This window comes from Mustela nigripes, chromosome 16 (genome assembly GCF_022355385.1).
Source record: "Mustela nigripes isolate SB6536 chromosome 16, MUSNIG.SB6536, whole genome shotgun sequence".
Lineage (NCBI taxonomy): Eukaryota > Metazoa > Chordata > Mammalia > Carnivora > Mustelidae > Mustela > Mustela nigripes.
The window spans coordinates 20,935,691-20,958,637 of record NC_081572.1 but is presented as its reverse complement, the minus strand read 5'-3'; the positions used below and the strand labels follow the sequence as shown (position 1 = coordinate 20,958,637).

Sequence of the window (22,947 nt, the reverse complement as noted above, 5' to 3'; positions counted from 1 at the left end):
AATTGATTGGTTAGTGATTATGGATTTAGATTGTTGGGAAACGGTAATTTTTTCTGAATGAGATTTTTCAATGCTGTGTGTATCCCATACTTTGGAAAACACCCAACGTTACTGCTCCTAAAAGATAGGTAATATTTGGTGGGCCAGAACGCCAGGATTTTTTTTTTTTTTTACTGAAATATCTTAAGATAATTAATATAAACCTGTGATTCAGGTTTAGAATAATGTATGATAAGAGTTGTAGCTTGTATTCAGAGGCTTGCTATTGATTTTGTTGTGACCTGGTCATAATTTTAATCTTTTGTCCAAACTTCCCATGAATGAAACAAGAAAAACAGAGTATGGGGTCAGTGTAACAGTTTATAAGTCTTGAGTCTCTTGGATAAAAGGTATTATGAGGCTGCAAAGTATTATTAACATAATCTATTTATCTCCAGATATTTTATAAATACTAATTAACTTGTAATCTTTTGGGGAACAGGTTAAGCATATATTATTAGAATCATTTTGGGGATGAGTTGGCTGTGAGGCTAAGGGATAATACAGATCACAAAGCATTTTTATATCCAAGGAGGACTGGAATGAATGATGCTTAGCTCCTTCCGAAAACACTGTCATCTGTTTACTCATCAAGGCAGATCTCTTGACTTTTCTTACTCATAGATTTCCTCTATGCTAATACTTGCCACAGAAGTTTAGGTATACGTTAGTTCTTTCCAGAAGTGGGAGATAGACAATGAATTCTATCTGTATATCTCTATCCATACATTTCTTCCTTGAGAGTGGCTATTTTATTCATAGTAAGAAACACATATTCAGCCACACATCATTATCCTTTCTTGAAACTCTATTAGGTATTAGAACATTCATTATACAATATGCATATTCTAGGTCCTCAGAAATAATTGAGTTAAACTGTGAGTTATGTGGTATAAATGTTTGCTCACCTCAGGATAAAGACACTCATCATATTACCTTATTCTAACAATAATAGGCTAATTTCCCCCTGATAAATTTTGTGTTTAGTTTCAAACATGCTTCAATACCTTCTTAAAAAATTTTATTTAAATTCAATTTAGTTGGGGTGGTTCAGTGGGTTAAAGCCTCTGCTTTCAGCTCAGGTCATAATCCCAGGGTCTTGGGATCGAGCCCCACATCAGGCTCTCTGCTCAGCGAGGAGCCTGCTTCCTCTCTCTCTCTGCCTGCCTCTCTGCCTACTTGTGATCTCTGTCTGTCAAATAAATAAATAAAATATTTAGAAAAAATATATTCCATTTAGTTAACCTATACTGGATTATTAGTTTCAGGGGTAGAATTTAGCAATTCATCAGTGGCATATAACACTCAGTGGTCATTACATCGTGTCCACCTTAATCCCCATCACCCAGTTACCCCATGCCCTCACTCATCTCCCCTCCAGCAACTTTCAGTCTGTTTCCTTGAGTTAAGACTCTCTTATGGTTTGTCTCTCTCTCTCTGTTTTTGTCATATTTGATTTTCCTTTCCCTTCCCTTTGTTCATCTGTTTTGTTTCTTAAATTCCATATATAAGTAAAATTTATGGTATTTGTCTTTCTTTGACTGACTTGTTTTGCTTAGTAGTTCCATTCATGTCATTGTAAATGGAAAAATTTCATTCTTTGTGATGATCGAGTAATATTCCATTTTATATAAATAGCATATCTTTTTTATTGTCTGTCGAAGAACATCTGGGTTCTTTCCATATTTAGACTATTGTGGACATTGCTGCTATAAACATTGTGGTATATGTGCTTTGAATCACTATTTTTGTATCCTTTGGATAAACACCTAGTAGTGCAATTGCTGGGTCATAGGGTAGCTCTATTTTTAATTTTTTGAGGAACCTCCATACTGTTTTCCAGAGTGGCTGCACCAGCTTGCATTCCCATCAGTGTAAGAGGGTTCCCCTTTCTCTGCATCTTTGCCAACTTCTTTCATTTCCTGACTTGTTAATTTTATCCATTCTGATTGGCGTGAGGTGGTAGCTCCTTGTGGTTTTTATTTATATTTCCCTGATAGTGATGTTGAGCATTTTCCCATGTGTTTATTGGACATTTATGTATCTTCTTTCTCATCTGTTCCACGTCTTCTGCCCATTTCTTGTTTGGATTATTTTCTTTGGGTGTTAAGCGTGATGAGTTCTTTACAGACTTTGGATCTTAATCCTTTATCCAATATGTCATTTGTAAATATCTTCTGCCATCCCATAGGTTACTTTTTAATTTTGTTGGTTGTTTCCTTTGCTGTGCAAAAAGCTTTATATGTTGTTTAAGTCCCAATAGTTCATTTTTGCTTTTGTTTCCCTTGCCTTTGGAGATGTGTCTAGCCAGAAGTTGTTGCGGTTGAGGTTACAGAGGTTGCTCCCTGTGTTCTCCTCTAGGATTTTGATGGATTCCTGTCTCACTTAGGTCTTTCAACATCTTCTTGCTGTTGTTTAAAATTTACGTTTTACATTTCTGTTATCTGAGTTGAAACAATATTTTTCTCAGACATGAATGAGGTTTGTTTTGTCACGAGATACAGAGTTTTTTTTTTTTTTTTGAGAATAAGAATCTGGGGTGCTAATGTTTATAGCAGCAATGGCCATGGTGGCCAAACTGTGGAAAGAACCAAGATGCCCTTCAACCAACGAATGGATAAGGAAGATGTGGTCCATATACACTATGGAGTATTATGCTTCCATCAGAAAGGATGAATATCCAACTTTTGTAGCAACATGGACGGGACTGGAAGAGATTATGCTGAGTGAAATAAGTCAAGCAGAGAGAGCCAATTATCATATGGTTTCACTTATTTGTGGAGCATAACAAATAGCATGGAGGACAAGGGGAGTTATAGAGGAAAAGGGAGTTGAGGGAAATTGGAAGGGGAGGTGAACCATGAGAGACTATGGACTCTGAAAAACAATCTGAGGGTTTTGAAGGGGTGGAGGGTGAGAGGTTGGGGGAGCCAGGTGGTGGGTATTAGAGAGGGCACGGATTGCATGGAGCACTGAGTGTGGTGCAAAAACAATGAATACTGTTATGCTGAAAAAAATAAATAAATTTAAAAAAATTATTAACAACAACAACAAAAAAGAATCTGGGGTGCTAATTCTTTCTGCAAAATGGCTTCCCTGGTTTTGATACTCCCACTCTGCACTGAAGGGGGCAGTGGACCTGAGGAATGAAATCAGATAATATCCGAAGCCACCTTGCAGGGTCACTGACTCTGATAATGGCTTAATCTTAGATTGACCGGAGTTTAGAATGTGCTTAGTTTTTCCCTCCCTTCTCTTGCAAGAAGGAAGGTGGGATCATAAGGTTCTCAATAGCATGGTATTATGTTGGAGTCAAGTACAGACTGTGAGCCAGACTGGCTGGGTTAACATTTCAGCGACTCCAGTTATTAGCTGTGTGAGGTTGGGGTAGTTACTCAACTGCTCTCTGCCTCAGTTTTCTTAGGTATAAAAAAGGGATGATAATGGTATCTATCTCATAGGGTTGTTCTGAGAATTAAAATGATAGTTAGAATAGAGTTCAAAGTGCTGGGTATCATGATTATTGATTCCTCCCTGGAAGTTATATTAAAAGTCCTGTATATACTTTGTTTTTGTTGCTTTTACTTTGGTGTCACATCCAAGAAATCATTGGCAAGACCAATGTCAAGGAACTTTCCCCGTTGTCTATGGCCATACCACCCTGAACACATCTGATCACATCTTTCATGTCTTCTTTGAGGAGTTGTACTATTTTGGGTATCATATTTGGGTCTTTAATCCATTCTAAGTTGATTTTTGTGTATAGTGTGTCACGGGGGCCCAATTTCACGTGGGGCCCTTTTTACATGTGGATATTCAGTTTTCCCAGCACCATTTCTTGAAGAGACTATTCTCTCCTTGTTCATATCCTTTGTCCCTTTGTCAAAGGTAAGTTGACTGTAGATAGGTGGATTTATTTCTGGCTCTCTATTCTTTTTACTGTGATAAAATACACAGAACATAAAATTACTACCTTATCTATTTTTAAGTGTACAATTCAGTAGTATTGTTCATGATACGTTCCTAATGTTGTACAACCAACATACATCTCCATACTGTTTTCATCTTGTAAACCTTAAACACGCCCATTAAATAACTCCCCATTCTCTTTCTCCCCAGCAATCACTATTCTACTACTTCTCTCTCTGAACTGGTCAACCCCAGGTACCTTATATAGTGGAATCATAGACTATTAACCTTTTTGTGGCTGGCTTCTTTTACTTAATATAGTGACTTCAATGTTTCATCCATGTAGTAGCATGTGTCAGAATTAAAGGATGAATAATATTCCATTGTATGCCTACACCACATTTTGCATATTCATTCATTGTTGATGATCACTTGGGTTGTGTCTACATTTTACTTGTGAATGATGCTGCTCTGAACATGGGTGTACAAATACATTTTCAAGATCCTGCTTTCAATTCTTTTCGGTATATGCCAGGAAGTGGAATTGCTGGAACATGGTAATTCTATTTTCAATTTTTTTAGGAGCCGCCATACTGTTTTTCATAGTGGTCATGCCAGTTTGAGTTCCTACCAATAGCACACGAGGGTTCTAACTTCTCCATGTTTTTATTCTTCCATGCTGTTTTATTTACTGTAGCTTTGTAATGTATTTTGAAATCAGGAAGTGTCATTTATGCTTTCTCAAAGTTGCTTTAGCTATTAAGGGTCTTTTTTGTATATATATGAATTTTAGGATTGTTTTTTCTATTTATGATAAAAATGTCATTGGTATTTTGACAGGGATTACATTAAATCTGTAGCTTGCTTTGGTAGTGTGGCCTTTTTTTTTTTTTTAAGATTTTATTTATTTATTTGACAGAGAGAAATTACAAGTACACTGAGAGGCAGGCAGAGAGAGAGAGAAGGAAGCAGGCTCCCTGCTGAGCAGAGAGCCCGATGCGGGACTCGATCCCAGGATCCTGAGATCATGACCTGAGCCGAAGGCAGTGGCTTAACCTACTGAGCCACCCAGGCGCCCGGTAGGGTGGCCTTTTAAACATTATTAAACCTCTGATTCATGAACATGGGATGTCTTTTGATTTATTCGTATCTGCTTTAATTTCTTTTATTACTGTTTTGTAATTTTCAGTGTACAAGTCTGTCATGTCCTTAGTTAAGTTTATTCCTAAGTATTTTATTCTTTTCCATGCTATTATAAATGGGATTGTTTTCTTAATTTTCATTTTGGATAACTTATTTTAAGTGTATAAAAATGTAACTGATTTTTTATTTATTTATTTATTTATTTGGCAGACAGAGATCACAAGTAGGCAGAGAGGCAGGCAGGGGGAAGCAGGCTCCCTGCTGAGCAGAGAGCCCGATGTAGGGCTCGATCCCAGGACCCTGGGATCATGACTCTAGCCGAAGGCAGAGGCTTTAACCCACTGAGCCACCCAGGCACCCCAAATGTAACTGATTTTTATGTTGATCTTGTATCCTGCAACTTTGCTGAATTTATTTATTAGCTCTAACAGTTTTTGGGTGAAGTTTTTAGGGTTTTCTGTAGATAAGAGCATGCTATCTGCAAACAGAGACAATTTTACTTCTTCTCTTCCAATTTGGGTGCCTTTTATTTCTTTTTCTTGCCTAAGTGCTCTGGCTAGGAATTCCAGTATCGAATAAAAGTGGTGAGTGGACGTCCTTGTCTTATTCCTGGTATAGAGGAAAAGCTGTCAGTTTTTCACCACTGAGTATGATATTAACTGTGATATTGTCATAAATGGCCCTTTATGTTGAGTTACATTTCTTCTATACCTAGTTTTTTTTCTTGTAAAGATTTTATTTATTTACTAGAGAGATGGAGAGAAAGCACAAGTAGGCAGAGCAGCAGGCAAAGGGAGAGGGAGAAGCAGGCTTTCCCCTGACTAGGGAGCCCAATGCAGGGCTCAATTCCAGTACCCAGGGTTATGACCTGAGCTGAAGGCAGCCACTTAACCGAATGAGCCACCTAGGTGCCCCCTTCTATACCTAATTTGCTGGGCGTATTTATCCTGAAAAGGTATCACTTTTTCTGTATCTATTGAGATGACCATATAATTTTAATCCTTCTGTCTGTTACTGTGGTATATCACATTTATGGATTTGTATGTGTTGAATCATTCTTGCATCCCAGGGATAAATTGCATTTGGTCATGATATATGACTCTTTTAAGGTATTGTTGAGTTTGTTTTGCTCCAGTTTTGTTGAAGATTTTTCCATCTATATTTATCAGGGATATTGACCTGTAATTGACCTGTCTTGTAGCATCTTTGTCTGGCTTTGGTAGATGAGTAATGCTGGCCTTATAAAATGAGTTTGGAAGTGTTTCTTCTCTTATTTTTTGGAAGAGTGTGAGAAGGGTTGGCATTAATTCTTCTGTAAGTAGTAGAATTCACCAGTGAAGCCACCTGGTCCTAGGCTTTGCTTTGTTGAAAGTGTTTTTGATTACTGATTCAATCTCCTCACTCATCTTTGATCTGTTTAGATTTTCTGTTTTTCATGATTTAGTCTGGCAGGTTGCATGTTTCTTGGAATTTATTTCTTTTAGATTATCCAATTTGTTGGCATATAAATGTTTCAGTATTCTCTTATAATCCTTTCTATTTCTGACATCAGTTTTAATGTCTCCTTTCTCACATATAATTTTTATTTGAGTCCCTTCTCTCTCCCTCTGGTTGGTCTAGCTAAAGGTTTGTCAATTTTATCTTTTCAAAAAACCCAATTCTCAGTTTTGTTGATCTTATATATTTCTTTTCTAGTCTTTATTTCATTTATTTCTGTTCTAATATTTATTCTTTCCTTCTGTTGACTTTTGGCTTAATTTCCCCTTTTTCTAGTTCCTTGATATGTAAAGTTAGATTATTTGTGAGCTTTTTTCTTTCTTAATATATGATTATCACTATGTAGTTCCCTCTTAGTACTGCTTTTGCTTTATCCCATAAGTTTTGTTATATTTTCCTTTTCATTTTTCTTAAGATTTAAAAAAAAAAATTTCCTTTGGTTTCTTCTTTGACCCATTCATTGTTCAGAGGTGTGTTAGTTAATTTGTATATTTTTGAATTTTCCAATTTTCCTCCTGTTACTTCCTGGTTTCTAGTTTCATACTATTGAGGCCAGAAAAGATACTTGTGATTTCAGTCTTCTTCAGTTTGTTAAGATGTGTTTTGTGGCCTAACGTTGTAGAATTCCCCCCTTGCCCTATCTAGTTCCCCATCTTTCTCTCTTCCCTTCTACCTTCAAATATCACCATTTATATATTTTTTTTATTTTTAAGATGTTTTTGGTTCTTAAATTTCTTATTTCCATATCTATCAGCATGTTGCATTTCAGGGGTTAGATTTTACAGACTCTCTTATTCTCACTGCAGCACTCAGCAAATGTGCTTGACCAGTGTTTATAGAAGGCAAGAGGAAGATTGAACATTTTACAGAGAAGTGAAAAAGACTCCAACCAGTTTACCTGTTAAACTTACTCCTAATTTGTGAAGGCCACCGAATTAAACAAAAGAAGCTAAAAATCAGATTCAGCTCCCCTTGTGGATATGTTTAAAATGCCAAGATTGACCAGAACCAGTAAAGATGTCTTGCAACAGGAAGAACTTTTATTGACATGCCACCATAGAGAAAGCCAAGGAAATGTTACCATTTGACAAATAGCTTGTCTTAATTCATCGGAAGAAAAGCAAAAAAGTAAGCGAGCTTTTATTTAGGAACCTAGCTTCAGTTTGGTATTTTAATTTAGGGGCTCTTCTTCTGGAGTTCAGGAAGGCACCCTCTGTTCACTCTTCACGTTGTTGGCTTTGGTGGATTTCTCTTCCACAGTGTGAACTCTGGAGGAGAGAACTTTGCCACGAGGATCTATTTCTTCAACAATTGTTTTAACCATAGTGGTTTTAGAGGACTCTAAAATGACACATGAGTTATCAGAATTTATCAGATCGACCAAGAGGAGATGACTAACTCATCATTTGAAAGTTATAAAAATGCGTTTTCAATGCTAAACACAGCTTTTGTTTACCTTTTATCTGATTCCCTGGTCCTCCATAGCCTTTTGATTTAACACAAGAGCTGTAAAAATATAGAGATCTTGCATTAATTATTTCACTCTATTTTAAAAAAATATTTATTTATTTATTTGACAGACAGAGATCACAAGTAGGCAGAGGGGCAGGCAGAGAGAGAGGAGGAAGCAGGTTCCCCACTGAGTAGAGAGCCTGATGCGGTGCTCCATCCCAGGACCCTAAGATCATGACCTGAGTTGGAGGCAGAAACTTTAGCCCACTGAGCCACCCAGGCACCCCTATTTCACCCCTATTTTGCCAGGGAAACTGGAAAACAAAGATTTAAGATAGGAGATATCTAGATTCTGAAATAACACTAGAAGGGGTTTAGTTATACATGATGTGGGTCATACATACTTTGTACTTGATTTCAAAAAATCTTTAATAACCTTAAAATAAAGTATAAAGTGTTTTCTCAGTAGAAGCTGTATTTACCCATCCTCTCCATCAATCAGGCGGCAGTAGGTCTCAATTTCCTTTTCCAGGTGGACCTTGATGTCAAGGAGCTGCTCGTACTCCAGCTTCTGGCCCTCCGTCTCGGTTCTGACCTGGTGCAGCTGCTCCTCCAGGGCCCCGATCTGAGCTTGGATCTGGGAGAGCTGCGCACAGTAGTTGCCTTCGGTCTCGGTCAGGGAGCACTCCAGGGAGTGTTTCTATGGATCAGTAAGACATAGTTTAGTAGAAAATACCACAGTGTTGTTTTAGAATAAGGTAGAGCACTTAAGAGATATTTAAAAGAGTTATCTTACAAATTTTTACCATATTTACCCCAAAGGGTCCCCCTTATTCAATATTAATTATTGCCTTTATTAGGTATCATGCTGTTTTTCTGTTTGAGAATGACACAGTTGGTGGTGGATGTCACTCATATGTCCAGGAGTGTTAGCAAAGATAAACTTGTTTCTTCATAGGGCACAGTCTAAAGGTCCCTCTGCCCCTCCTCTGCTTCTGGAGTCTGGTACAACTGGCCACATTTCCCAGGAATAAAAGTCCCCCTACAATTTGCTACTTTGTTTCTAATTATGTGACAGTCTTGTCTCATGGAGACTGTAGCTCTTCTATTAATAATTAACAACCCCATGGTGAACTGGATAAACTTTCCTGAAGTAGAATGACCCAAAGAAAAGAAAGACCTTTCTAAGCTTAAAATCATTTGTGAATCCAAAGTGTTTATAAAGGGTTTTTCCTAAAGAGGGATGCTTGTTGTACTTTTAGACGGAATGACGATATAAGTGTCTTCCTCTTCAGCTGCAAGAATTTTTATGCCAACTCCTAATTTTATATACATTCATACCCTCTTTTGTGGATAAACTCTGAAGGTTTGTTTACTAGCCATAGTGGGAAAAGTATAGATGTGGGAGTTAGGAAATTTGGAGAGAAGCTCAGGTTCCTTTGTATTCAACTGTAGGACTCTGGGAAAACTGCTTAACTTCTTTGAATCTCAAATGGTTCTTTTGGAAATAATGACAGGAATTATAAAGTCTGCCCTGCCCAAGCCCCAGGGTTATTGTGGACTCAAGTGGGAGAAAGTGCTGGGCAAACCCTTAATGAAAAGGTTACTATTATTATCAAGGGTGTTTAGCTTTATAGGCAACATTAATGCCTCTACTTTGCTACTTGTTTATGCCACTTAAAAAGGAACTTGTAAGTGTTCTTAATTAAGTGGCCCAAAGGAATGCCAGATGAAGATAGGAGAGATGCCAACGCATTTTTGCACTCCACCGAGATTTTTTTTTTTTTTTTTTTTAAATCTTTGGACTTAGGAGAGAAGATTCAGGGTAAAAACTATTTTCTTTTTCGAGTACCTCAAAGTAATTGTCCTTGCTCATTTACAATGTTTCATAATTATGAGCACCTAGGTCTACTTTTCAGGCCAAGAGGATTCTGCTGCTCAAAATGCAAATGTGGATTATGTCAAGCCCGTGAATTAACGGAGAAAAACGAAAATAAGTAATATCACGTGGAAGAACTCCCCACTTCTGAAATCAATCTTTTTTTTTTTTTTTTTTTTTTTTTGGTCCTGTTTACTTACCATTGCCAAGAGGGACTGGAGTTCGATCTCCAGGGTTTGAAGAGTGCGTTTCATCTCGGTCAGCTCATTCCGAGCAGAGGTGGTGGCACCAGCGTCGTCGGAGATCTGCTGCTGCAGGGAGGCGCTCTGCAAGGTTGGGGAGGTAGGGGGTGGTTAGGGTGCTGCCGGCCTTGCATCAGTGCCCAGAGCCAAGCAAGCGTGCACTGGCGGGGTTCTACCTTCTCGTTGAACCAGGCCTCCGCGTCCCTGCGGTTCTGCTCGGCCAGGGCTTCGTACTCGGCCCGCATGTTGTTCAGCAGGACCGTGAGGTCCACCCCAGGTGCCGCGTTCATCTCCACGTTCACGTTCCCTCCGGCCGCGCACTGCAGCGCCTTCATTTCCTGAAAAATTTGACCCCGTTAGGAGCTGACTATTTTCTACAGGATGCATGAGGTGAGAAACTTTGTTTCTTTGGAGGCGGGTGGATAGAAGCATTTCAAACAATCAGCCACACAGAGAAAGTGAGGAGTTCATTCTGGAATACTGATGTCGGACATTGTTGTACCGGTCATCTGAAATTCATTTTTAAATTTTGGGACCAAGGCGGATTGTGGAATCAGGAGAGACCGAGACCTACCTCCTCATGATTCTTCTTGAGGTAAGCCAGCTCCTCGCTCAGGGTTTCCAGCTGGATCTCTAGGTCGGTTCTGCACAGAGTCAGCTCGTCCAGGACCCTGCGCAAACCGCTGACATCCGCATCAACACTCTGGTGAAGGGCCTGTTCATTTTCAAACCTTAGAAGATATTTGATAGTTGTTATCACCTTAGTCCCATCACTTCTTAGGTCATCATAAAATGCCAACCATGATTCAAGGTCAAACTGTTAAAATATACTTAAAACTTCAGTTAGACTGCCCATAATGCAATAAGCATTTCTTTGAAGCAAGAGAATGGGAACACTCAAAATTCTCTTTCATAGGATCTCAATATTCATTTGTATCAATTCCTAAATTTCCCAAGTAAAACAGATCATTCAGCTGTCATTCTTATGTACATTTAGTTCAAAACAAACAAGGTAAAACTATTGAGGTGACCCTCAATGGCTTAGATTTAAGGCAGAAATGTTGAGAGAACTTCTTTGGTTTCTCTTCAGCTCTACTTACTTTAGCCTGAAGTCATCAGCTGTTAGTCTTGCATTATCATTTTGCAGGATAACATTGGCATTGCTGGTAGTTGCAGAAATGATCTGATAGATGGAAAGTTAGGAGTTAGGAAATGTCACATTTCCTTGAAAGAAAGTCACCTGTGAAATTATAGTAATCTTCTGGCATTCTGTCTCCAATAATAAGATGATTCTTTTGCAAATGGGAAACTAAACATGGCCTCTTTCACCCCCCCCCCCATAAACACTTTCTTTGGAAGAAGTTATAAATAATATAGCAAGAGATGGTGGGCGGTTTTTGATAGTTTCATATTACGAAAAGCATAAACATGCATACCTTGTAGCAGGTATAGGTGAGCCATGTTCAAATATTAGAATTTGAATGGAAATTATTTTTAATATTCATAGTGAGTTATGGATAATCAGAAGCTGAGAGCAAAGCCCTGCTGTGTGTGAGAGAGCTCACACATTTGTGTGTGCTGGTGTAGCTAAATATTCTTAGCGTTATTAACCCTCACAACATTGTGCTTCTTACCTGGTTCCTAAGGTCATCAATTATTGGGAAGTATCTGCTGTAATCATGGTCAAGACCACGGCAAGAACCAGGCCCAAATTTCTCGTACCAGCCCTTGATCTTCTGCTCCAGGTCAGCGTTGGCCTCCTCTAGTGCTCGCACATTTTCCAGGTAGGAGGCCAAGCGGTCGTTCAGGTTCTGCATCGTCACCTTCTCATTGCCCGACAGGAGGCCGTGTTCATTCCCAGTGAAGGCAGCGCAAGAAGCATTCCCCCCACCCAGTCCCCCTCCATAGCCTCCTGCAGATGAGCTGCCCCCAAAAGCGCAAGAGAAGCCACTTCCAATGCCCGGCACACCACATGCATTTCCAGCCCCAAAACCCGCTCCCCCGCTGGAGCCAAGCCGTCTGGATGCAGAAGAAAAGCGCATAGACATGATGTCCAGACCCGCAGAGCGTGTTCCTGGAGTGAAGCTCTGATGGCAAATGTCCGGTTCAAACAGTTGAGTTTGTCTTTATATACACATTATCAGGGTGTTTCTCGATGAACCTAGCTACCCATAGCAAACTGGTGTTTGCCAGCTCATCATGAATTATTCATAATTGGGTGATTTTTTTTTTTTTTAATGAGTGCCTTTACTCTACTGTGTCCATTTCTGTAGGTGGATAGTTACCTTGGGGTTATTTGTTATCTCCAAAATGGGACAGGGAGGAGTGTTATCAAGATTATTATAGTGATGCATTTCAAATTTAGTATGAGCAATCCTTCCTGTCTTCCAGGTTTTAGGACTACAGAACTCCTATGAGAATAAAAAAGTGTCTAGACAGATTTCTCTTTCCTTGCTCAAACCAATGACATTACATTTTCTTCAGCAAGTGAGCCGTCACAGTCATGGGTTTCAGTGGATAATATGGTCTTTCTTTGAAAATAATTTCAAGACCAAGGGCTCATGGTACCAGAGGAAGGAGGCCAGATCTTAAATGGGAAATGAAGATTTAAATGGACTCTTCTTTGGAGACAGAAAGTCTTCCTTGATCCTTATCCCTCCAGAATTACCATTTCATCTTTACTGGCTTTCTGTCTAAGGTATAAAGGTATTAGCTAATTTCTCTGGGTCCAGTTTTCTTATCTGTAAAACGAAGGGACCAGACTATGGCCTGTATGTTCCCTTTCTATTTCTAGATTTCTTGTATTTTTTACATTTCTTCCCTTTCATTATTTCTAAAAAGATTTTCTGCATTTACTTCCTCCATACTTCCCCTCCTATTCACTCTGGAATTTTGGTCCCAGCACTTTACTGAAAATAACCTCAGATTGCTAATGATCTCACATCCAGTCCAGTCATTGTTTCTTACATTTATTCTCCTATACCATCTTGGACACATTTGATACTGACCACCCCAGGCTTACCGAATTCTGAACAAATGCCCTCTGAGAATACTTCTATTGCAATATTTCGGCTTGTTCCTCTTCTTTCTTCCATTTGGTGTATCTGTGCTTTATATCTTGTCATTCCTTACAGTTTTGTGCCTGGCACTCTTGTTTTCTACACATTATTCTTTGGTGCTGCCATCCCTTCTTGTCACTTTGACTGTAGGTGAATGGTTTCTAAATATACATCTTTAACACTGGCCTGTGTCCCATTCTAGACCTACGCCTCACTACGCCCACCAGACCTTTCTGCTGGATGATTTCTGACTCAACGCTCAATCACGTTGTCATCAAACTTTGAACTTTTCTATCTTTTTTCATTACCTATTGGTGAAATTACCCTGAGTCATGCTCATGATTGCTAAGAAATCTTTAATTTCTGTCATCTTCTACAGGCCTACATCTAGCAAGTCACTAGGTCCAACTGAATCTACTTCTGCGGTGCCTTTTGAAACATTTTTCTCTTTTCTATTTTTTTTTCTCACTATCATTTTTTTTTAGCTCAATGATTGGATTTTTGGTTCAAGTCTTTTTCCTTTCCACCCTGGTCAGTAGGCAGAGCAGTAAGTTAAGACATCATTCCTGTAATAATACACAACCATTCATGTCATTGAAAGAATGTGAGTTCTTCAATCAAATATATCATCATTCATATCCTAGTTCTGCAACTTTCCAGCTGTGTGACCAATGCAGAGTTCCTTCTTGCTGAGCCTCCGTTTCTAGGATGGATACATGACTTGTGTTTTGTGAAGCTATTAAATGGTAGTTACATTTGTAAAGCAATTATGCTTGTCGATAATATGTAGTCAGTAAGTATTTCTTTCCTTTTCCCACTTTCCTACAGTTTAAAATCAATGGACTATAAGCTTGATAAAGCTCCTTCGCCTGATGTGTAAGTTTCTTCTTGAGGTAGGTCATACCTACCTGATTTGTGCATTCTTTCACTTTACCATTCTGCTCCCCTCCCTCCTTTTGGTCTTTGCTCTTGTTGTTCTTTCCAGTTGAAACTATTTGAGATCTTGCACTTGCCAAGAACAACGGACATCACTCTCAATCATACAGATTGAAAATGAAATTGCTAAAAATATAAATTTTCATGACGCAATAAGTGAATCTGCAGAAAAGCAAGCCAGAAAAATCTGTTGATCAAGAAATCATATTAACAAAGCATTAAAATTTATTGTATTGCATAAAATCATGACATGAAAAATGTTATTTTTAGCAATTTGTAAGATTATATTATTATTTATTACTACTACTTCTACCACATGTATTTTTTTTTTCCAAAGATTTTATTTATTTATTTAAGAGAGAGAAAGCATGAGAGGGGAGAAGGTAAGAGGGAGAAGCAGACTCCCTGTGGAGCTGGGAGCCTGATGCAGGACTAGATCCTGGGATTCCAGGATCATGACCTGAGCCGAGCCAAAGACAGTGGCTTAACCAACAGAGCCACCCAGGCACTCAACAAGGATTTTTTTTTTTTTTTTTTTTTTTGGTAAGTAGGCTACATGCCCAATGTGGGGCCTGAACTCTTAACCCTGAGATCAAGAGTCACATGTTCTACTGTCTGAGCCAGCCAGGTACCCCCACTCTTACTGCATGTTTTAAGTAATGTTATTTTTTAAAAGTTTTTATTTATTTGTTTATTTATTTATTTGACACACACAGAGAGGGAGAGACAGTGAGAGAGGGACTACAAGCAGGGGGAGTGGGAGAGGCAGAAGTAGGCTTCCTGCTGAGCAGGGAGCCCAGTGTGGGGCTCGATCCTAGAACCCCGGGATCATGTCCTGAGCTGAAGGCAGAGGCTTTAACAACTGAGCAACCCAGGTGCCCAGTAATAAGATATTTTAAAGAAAGAAATTTATGTGTTAGTACCTCTAACTGAACCTTTTCCTGACTTTTGGACAAGGGACCTGATAATTTCATTTTGCACTAAGCCCTACAAATTAGGTATCCATCTGTGATTGTTGGGGCCTTCTCTGGGGTAGCCAAATAGTTCTGGAGAAAAGACCTGCAGATACTTTGAGTGTTTCCCATAAGAGAATGCTTACTACCCATCCACCCTAGTGAAATACACACATTGCCTCCAAATATTTAGGACCTTATTCTTACAGATGAGCAGAATTTAAAAAATCACCATACATTGAAAAAACACTCCAGCATGAAAGACAAAGACTTGAAGAAAGAAGCAAAAAATGGCACTTGACAAAAAGACAATCGAGGGAGCTGAAGAAAACTTAAAAAAAAAAAAAAAAGAAACTACCTATCATTAATGCCCTTAGAAGTAACAAAAATACCACATATTTGAAACATGAATATGGTATCATTAAAATTAAACAGCAGAGCACAAGAGTGGGCTCTCAGAATGAAAAAAATAACTCCCCAAATAATTTCCAAAATAACTTCAATAGATGCGTTGGAAAATAAGCTTAAAAAAAAAAAAAAATCTCCCTAGCAGTTAAGCAAAGGTCAAAAAGACAGATAAAAGAAAAGATTAGAAAATTAGAGGCTGGGTGCCTGGGTGGCTCAGTGGGTTAAGCTGCTGCTTTCGGCTCAGGTCATGATCTCAGGGTCCTGGGATCGAGTCCTGCATCGGGCTCTCTGCTCAGCAGGGAGCCTGCTTCCTCCTCTCTCTCTGCCTGCCTCTATGCCTACTTGTGATCTCTCTCTGTCAAATAAATAAATAAAATCTTTAAAAAAAAAAAGAAAAAGAAAATTAGAGGCTTAGTTCAAGAAGAGCAACCTTAAGTAAATCTTTCAGAGAGAAAGGGGAAATGATGAAGAAATTATTTTATAAGTATACTTTATAACACTACTCAGAACTAAAGGACTGGGCTTCTAAATTGAAGAGGCCACCAAGAACTATGAGTAATAAATGAAAAAGAATCACAGCAGAGCATGTGCTCAGTTTATTTTAGAGAACCATGGAGAAAAAGAGAACTCAAAGTTCCAGAAGAAGAGACAACACCCATCCAGTGATGGGGCAATCAGATGGTTCTGAACTTCCCAGCAACCCTGGGATCCATGATTCCAGTGAAGAATGCCTTCAAAATTCTCCTTGAAAATGATGTCCAACCCCAAATTCTCTACTACAACAATTAGTCATGAGCGAGGGAGAAAAATATTTTCAGACATGAAAGGTCTCAAAACATTGATCTTTACACATTTTGTCAGGAAACCACTAGAAGGAAAAGTGAACAAGAAAAGGGAAAGCTCAGAATCTGAGAAATGGGGTCCCAGTACAAGTACACTGAATGCATGACCCTGAAGATAGCTGGGTAGCAAGTCGGAAAAACCGATATGAGAAGAGAGGTTTCTTGAGTTGGATGTCTAGATGATAGATGAAAAGGACGGATGAAAATAGGTGGGGATAGATGGAAATGATGGATTTTGTTTGTTTGAAAATGGTTTTGTTCATGTAAGAAAGAGGCATGAGAGATTAAGGTAAACAGGAAAACAAGTTAGTAAAAATGTTAGAAAAATATTGATTGAAGAACAGAAAGCTGTACAAGAAAACATGGCATATACTGTCAGCGTAATGATGAACAATATCCACTTAGTCATACTGGTGAGAAGACTGAACACTGGTTTAGCCAAATATTGTGGTAGAGCTATGTTGGGAAGAGGAGAAAGGTGGTAAAGGCAAAACTCTCAACTTTCTTTTAAGAGCACAATATATAATATGTAAAACTGGTAAATCAAGAAATATTGAATGAAGCATATTATTTAAAAATCTAGAGATAAAGATGACAAAGAAGAGCTAAAAGAGTTGTAAATAGTTGCTTGTAGAGGGCAGAGCTTGAGGTAGAAGAAGGGAGAGAAAAAGAGACCATTGTTTTTGTTTTTACTTTTATTTTATTTTATATTTTATTTATTTATCTAATTGACACAGAGAGAGAGAGAGATAGCAAGAGAGGGAACACAAGCAGGGGGAGTTGCAGGGGAGAAGCAGGCTCCCCACTGAGCAGGGAGCCAGATTCCAGGACTCTGGGATCATGACCTGAGCCAAAGGTAGACGCTTAACGCGTAACAACTGAGTCACCTAGATGCCCCTTGTTTTTACTTTAAGCACAATTTAACGGTTAAACCAATGTGCATTCATTACTTCGATAAAAAGTAAAAATCTATTTAAAACTAACCAAGAGAAAAAAAATCCCAATTGCATGCCGGAAGTTTCATTGTAAAATTTACAAATAAACTTGATACAGAATGCAGTTTAAAAAAATAGACACTGTGGTATCTCCATGTCTCGCAGTTAAATAAACTAGATGAAATACCCTAATGCTGGATAAATTATTATAAAATGCCTTTTAAGTTCATATCTAAGCTCAAAAGAAAATAAAGGAAGTCGTTAAAAAAAGAAAAAGGAAAACACATAGAGTCAAAACATGAGTGGTGAGCAGACGCAGAAGTTTGAGCTGTCCCAGAAATATGCTCAGAGCAGAAACAGATTTTTCTGGTTAAGAGACCCGGTGAGGGATAAGATTTGGACCTGACCAAGTGTCATAGTTAAACTTGAGACCCCACTTAAAACTATATACCCCAAAGCCTATGTTGTCAGTGGAAAGGATGAAGTTAGAGAAATTTCCATGCTGGCAAAGCACAGAAACAAGCATGTCATTCTGTTGCCAGTGGTACTGAGTAAAAATTCAATACTATGACTATTGTTGATATTTGATAATGACTTATCATTATGCTCTTACTCTGATACAGTCTTGCAGTTTAAATTTATGCCCACTTAATCTGAAAACCCCAATCTAAGAATTCGTTTAAGACATTTTTAGGTTGGGGTGTCTGGGTGGCTTGGTTGGTTAAGCATCCAACTCTTATTATCGGGTCAGGTTTTTATCTCAAGAGCTCAAGCCCTGTGTTGGGCTCCATACTGAATGTGGAGCTTACTTAAAAATAAAAATAAATTAAAAATAATTTTATTTTATTTTTTTTTAAAGATTTTATTTATTCATTTGACAGAGATCACAAGTAGGCAGAGAAGCAGGCGGAGAGAGAGATTGGGGGAAGCAGGCTTCCCACTGAGCCCAATGCGGGACTCAATACCAGGACCCTGAGATCATGATCTGAGCAGAAGGCAGGGGCTTAACCCACTGAGCCACGCAGGCGCCCCTAAAAATAATTTTAGAAACATGTTTTCAGTTTGGTAATGCTTTATAGTACCCTGGAGAAATCATCCCATTCCTGGCCCTGCAGGACTCCCGAAGTTAAATTCCAACCACATTTACACTCATAATAAAATAAAATAAACAACTGAGGAAACAAACACGTATGACTAAGAGCCAACATAACTATGTCTATAGAATAGAACATTAAAGACCAACGATAATGAGGTTGCAAGAAAGTGTATGCAAAGAAAGTGTGGGGTTTTTTTGTGTTTAGAGAAGTGAAAGAGAGAACTGGAAGTGTTCCAAATGAATAACTATTAAAAATGACTCAGTAAATTTCAAATAGAAATGGCAATGGAAAGGAAATGAATGAAGAGGATTAGGCGTGCACTTATCTAGATGAACTTATCTAGATGAACATCCCGGAACTGTTAAATCACTATATTGTACATCTGCAACTAACATAACACTGTGTGTTAATTATGCTTGAATAAGAAAAAGAAATGGGAAATACAATAACTAAAATTAAGAATTTTAACTGAGGGGATGCCTTGGTGGCTCAGTTGTTAAGCATCTGCCTTTGGTTCAGGTCATGATCCCAGAGTCCTGGGATCAAGCCCCGCATCAGGCTCCCCACTCTGGGGGAAGCCTGCTTTCCCTCTCCCACTCCCCCTGCTTCTGCTTTTGCTCAGTCTCTCTCCTTCAAATACATAAATAAAATCTTGAAAAAAAAAAGAATTCTAAGTGGGGATTAAGCAACAGATAAGACACAACTAAGGAGGAAATAAGTAAATTGTAGGAAAAATAAAAGTTTATTGTTCTAAATGGAAGAGAATGAGATGGAAGGAGGGAGGAAGAAGGTGGGGGAATGAGAGAGAGGAAGAGAGAGGGAGTTTGGAGAGAAGCTCTGAAATACTTTTCACTGGAGTATCCCTAGAGACAATACTAATGGGGTAGAAGATAAGAATTTTCTAGAATGGGGCAGAAGGTAAGAGTTTTCTGGAATAGATTAGAAACAGTCCTCCAATTCAAGAGGCAAAGTGAATTTAAGAGTCTACTTCTAGTCACATTGTAGTGATGTGGAAGAATACTAAAGACAAGGAGAAGACCTTAAAGCAGCCAGAGAAAATAGAGATCATCTACGGAGGAACCATAATTAGACTGTCAGCAGCTTCCACTAGCAACAATAGTGTCTTACTGGAATGATTGCTACAAAAATATATATTTTTTTAAAGATTTATTTAATTATTTTAGAGAGGGGGTAGGAGGAGCAGAGGGAGAGAGAAACTCAAGCCGACTCTGTGCTGAGACCTGAGCCTAATGCAGGGCTGGATGTTATATCTCATTATATCACAACCTAAGCTGAAACCAAGAGTTGGATGCCTAACTGATTGGCACCACCCAGATGCCCCTCTTCAAAATATTAAGAAAAATATTTACCACATTAAAACTGAGTGCCAAGCAAAGCTGTCTTTCAAGAATAAGGTATGGATTCCAGGAAATCATGGCAATGGTTGCAGAATTTTTGAATCCTCACAAAGAAATCACACAGAACACTTATATCACAAAGCCAGAGACATATATAAAACTTTTTTTTTAAAGATTTTATTTATTTATTTGAGAGACAGAGATCACAACTAGGCAGAGAAGTAGGCAGAGGGAGAGGAGGAAGCAGGCTCCCTGCTGAGCAGAGAGCCCCATGTGGGGCTCGATCCTAGGACCCTGGGATCATGACCTGAGCCAAAGGCAGAGGCTTTAAACCACTGAGCCACCCAGGCGCCCCTGTATATAACTTTTGTTACAAATCTAGCTGACAAGGTATTACCATGAAACCCAAAATGTAAGCTGATAGAACAAATTACCATTAGCCACTAGACTTTTGTGGGAAGAAGAGGGAATCCAGAGGAATTTGAAGGGTCTGATTATTGGAGAATTATGGAAAGCCAACTGAAAAGGACTGCAGGTGCATTGGAGAAGAGCAGGTAGAAACTATAATCTGAAACTGGGTTTGCCTCTTGGTAGGTGGGAGCCAAGACACAATCAAGCCAAAGAAGAGGAAAAGAAAGGGTTAATTACTTGCAACAAGCCAGGAAAACAACATGGATATTTCCAGACAACAAAATTAGGGAAGTTTTAAGGTACATGTGTATTCATGTGGGGTTTGGCAAGGGAGAATTCAGTAAAGAGTTGGGGCAAAATCATCCTAATTGGACAGAGTCCAGGTTCTAATTGACTGAAGTCATGGGATGGGGGGAGGTCAGCATCACCAATTCGCTGTTCCAGGGAGTCTGGTGTTTGAGTGCTCAAAAGGGCTTAAATCCTGTAAAAAGTGACTCAAGGATATGCATTAGGTCAATCTTTATTTTTGAAAAAGCCCTGGAAGTATTATCATTAATTTGTTGTCTCTGGTATGGTTAGGCTATTTCCTGGCCTGCTACAGACTTAGTTTCTACATTCCCATTATTCCTTTAAAATCCTTAACTACTGGGATTTCCGCATTTTTTGATTCCAGTGTGTCCTAGGAAGTTTTGCAGGAAGTGTGCTTGGGCAAGGAGTGCTGGCACAGAATGGCTGGGGGCTAAAATGACTTCTCTTATGTTAAGAAAGCTATGACTCGACTTTCCTTTTCTGGGGACCTCTAACCCTATCTGCCTACAAAACTGGGAGAGTTTTGCCCATTCAGAAGTAGGTGAGTGAAAAGAGTCTCGCATGAGCTCAGACGGAAAGAGTCTAGACGTTGTGAATTCTCGAAACGGACCAGCTGTGTTTCCTTTCCAGGAAGAGTGCCCCACCATGAGAAGAAACACCCGGAAGGGGACGCCTGGGTGGCTCGGTTGGTTGGACGACTGCCTTCGGCTCAGGTCATGATCCCGGAGTCCCGGGATCGAGTCCCACATCAGGCTCCCGGCTCCATGGGGAGTCTGCTTCTCCCTCTGACCTTCTTCTCGCTCATGCTCTCTCTCACTGTCTCTCTCTCAAATAAATAAATAAAAAATCTTTAAAAAAAAAAAAAAAAAAAAAAAAAAAAGAAACACCCGGAAGAAGAATTGAAACTGATCAGAAGAGGGTCAGCAGAGATGTAGGGAAGAGAAGGTCCGGATACAGTGGAGGAGAGAAAAAGAGACAAGAAATTTGAAATCAAGCCAATATATTTTTGAACTCTAGATGAAAAATGAGAAAAGGTATCTATGTGCAGTCAGAAAAGCTGTGTGGAATTATACTCATACTAGAGGTTAAGGAACGTGAAATGCCTATAAAAATGAGCAGAAGAAAAAGATTGAGGTAAAATCCCACAAAACATTAGCACATAAAAACAAAAAAAGTAGGGGCTGAATTACATCTTTATAGAAAAGGAGAGTATCCCAGAAAGACATGTCCACAAAACAGATTAAGATACAATGTACCACTTCAAAGTGGTACATTGTAGTATATTAAATAGCATCTTACTAATCCAAGGAGTATACATAGAAAATGAGGATGGTTATACTACATGCATAAAATGTCATATGACAAAATTCCTGTGATCATCTCGAAAGTACTAAAAGAAAAATATGGGCAATTTTACCTATCTTGTTGGAATGGCAAAGACCTTTCTCAGCAGATGTAAAACTCTGAATCTATGATGGAAATTGATCTATATATAGATCAATATAGTATAATGTATTATAAAATTCTGTGTGATGACAAAACATATTTAAAGGGAAAGAGAAACAGCAACCCATTTGCAACACCCAACAACAAATGGTAATTCACTCTTGTAATTAGCATTTGCAGACCTTGGCTGTCAGAAGAAGGGATATGAGTTTGTGATTTTTGCTTCAACAACCTCCCCAGCTTGGTATCTGAAGTCCTCCTTTAGATGGCAACCGATTGCTTAGAAGCTCACCACAGCAAAAAGTACCCTTCAAGGACTGGAGAAAAACATGTAATTTTTTTTTTAAATTTCTTTTCAGCGTAACAGTATTCATTGTTTTTGCACCACACCCAGTGCTCCATGCAATCTATGCCCTCTCTAATACTTACCACCTGGTACCCCAACCTCCCACCCCCCACCCCTTCAAACCCCTCAGATTGTTTTTCAGAGTCCATAGTCTCTCATGATTCACCTCCCCTTCCAATTTTCCTCAACTCCCTTCTCCTCTCCATCTCCCCTTGTCCTCCATGCTATTTGTTATGCTCCACAAATAAGTGAAACCATATGATAATTGGCTCTCTCTGCTTGACTTATTTCACTCAGCATAATCTCTTCCAGTCCCGTCCATGTTGCTACAAAAGTTGGGTATTTATCCTTTCCAATGGAGGCATAATACTCCATAGTGTATATGGACCACATCTTCCTTATCCATTCGTTGGTTGAAGGGCATCTTGGTTCTTTCCACAGTTTGGCAACCGTGGCCATTGCTGCTATAAACATTGGGGTACAGATGGCCTTTCTTTTCACGACATCTGTATCTTTGGGGTAAATACCCAGTAGTGCAATTGCAGGGTCATAGGGAAGCTCTATTTTTAATTTCTTGAGGAATCTCCACACGAAGATCATGTAATTATTAAAAGAACTCCTGAAGAACTCAGGAGCCCTAGAATTCTGCAGAGGAAAGGAAAATCATAGGTCTAAAGGCCCTCCTT

At 38.9% G+C, this 22,947-nt stretch overlaps 1 protein-coding gene and 1 long non-coding RNA gene across 3 annotated transcripts; one reads left to right on the top strand and one right to left on the bottom strand.

Moving 5' to 3' along the window:
* Positions 1-7,612: 7,612 nt before the first annotated feature.
* LOC132003550 (keratin, type I cytoskeletal 27) lies at positions 7,613-12,267 on the bottom strand. Its single transcript, XM_059379082.1, has 8 exons — positions 11,796-12,267; positions 11,262-11,344; positions 10,736-10,892; positions 10,338-10,499; positions 10,120-10,245; positions 8,523-8,740; positions 8,045-8,094; positions 7,613-7,929 (listed from the first exon to the last, which is right to left on the bottom strand). The coding sequence occupies exons 1-8, from the start codon at positions 12,207-12,209 to the stop codon at positions 7,787-7,789; spliced, it is 1,353 nt and encodes a 450-aa protein (XP_059235065.1). The 5' UTR covers positions 12,210-12,267; the 3' UTR covers positions 7,613-7,786.
* LOC132003551 (uncharacterized) lies at positions 10,495-22,328 on the top strand. Of its 2 annotated transcripts, none has more exons than XR_009400236.1 (5): positions 10,495-10,756; positions 11,808-11,945; positions 14,049-14,096; positions 20,344-20,459; positions 21,100-22,328. It is a non-coding gene; the product is annotated as an uncharacterized LOC132003551 (long non-coding RNA). The 2 variants fall into 2 exon arrangements; XR_009400237.1 differs by having other exon boundaries at positions 14,049-14,113.
* Positions 22,329-22,947: the final 619 nt, after the last annotated feature.

Bases quoted from the DNA above. Each gene is read 5' to 3' on its own strand.
- LOC132003550 (XM_059379082.1), bottom strand. From the start codon at position 12,209: ATGTCTATGCGCTTTTCTTCTGCATCCAGACGGCTTGGCTCCAGCGGG. The intron at 10,893-11,261 runs GTAAGTAGAGCT...ATATCTTCTAAG, and splicing joins GCTGATGACTTCAGGCTAAA to GTTTGAAAATGAACAGGCCC. The intron at 8,095-8,522 runs GTAAATACAGCT...ATATTTTTACAG, and splicing joins CTGATTGATGGAGAGGATGG to CTCTTGTGTTAAATCAAAAG.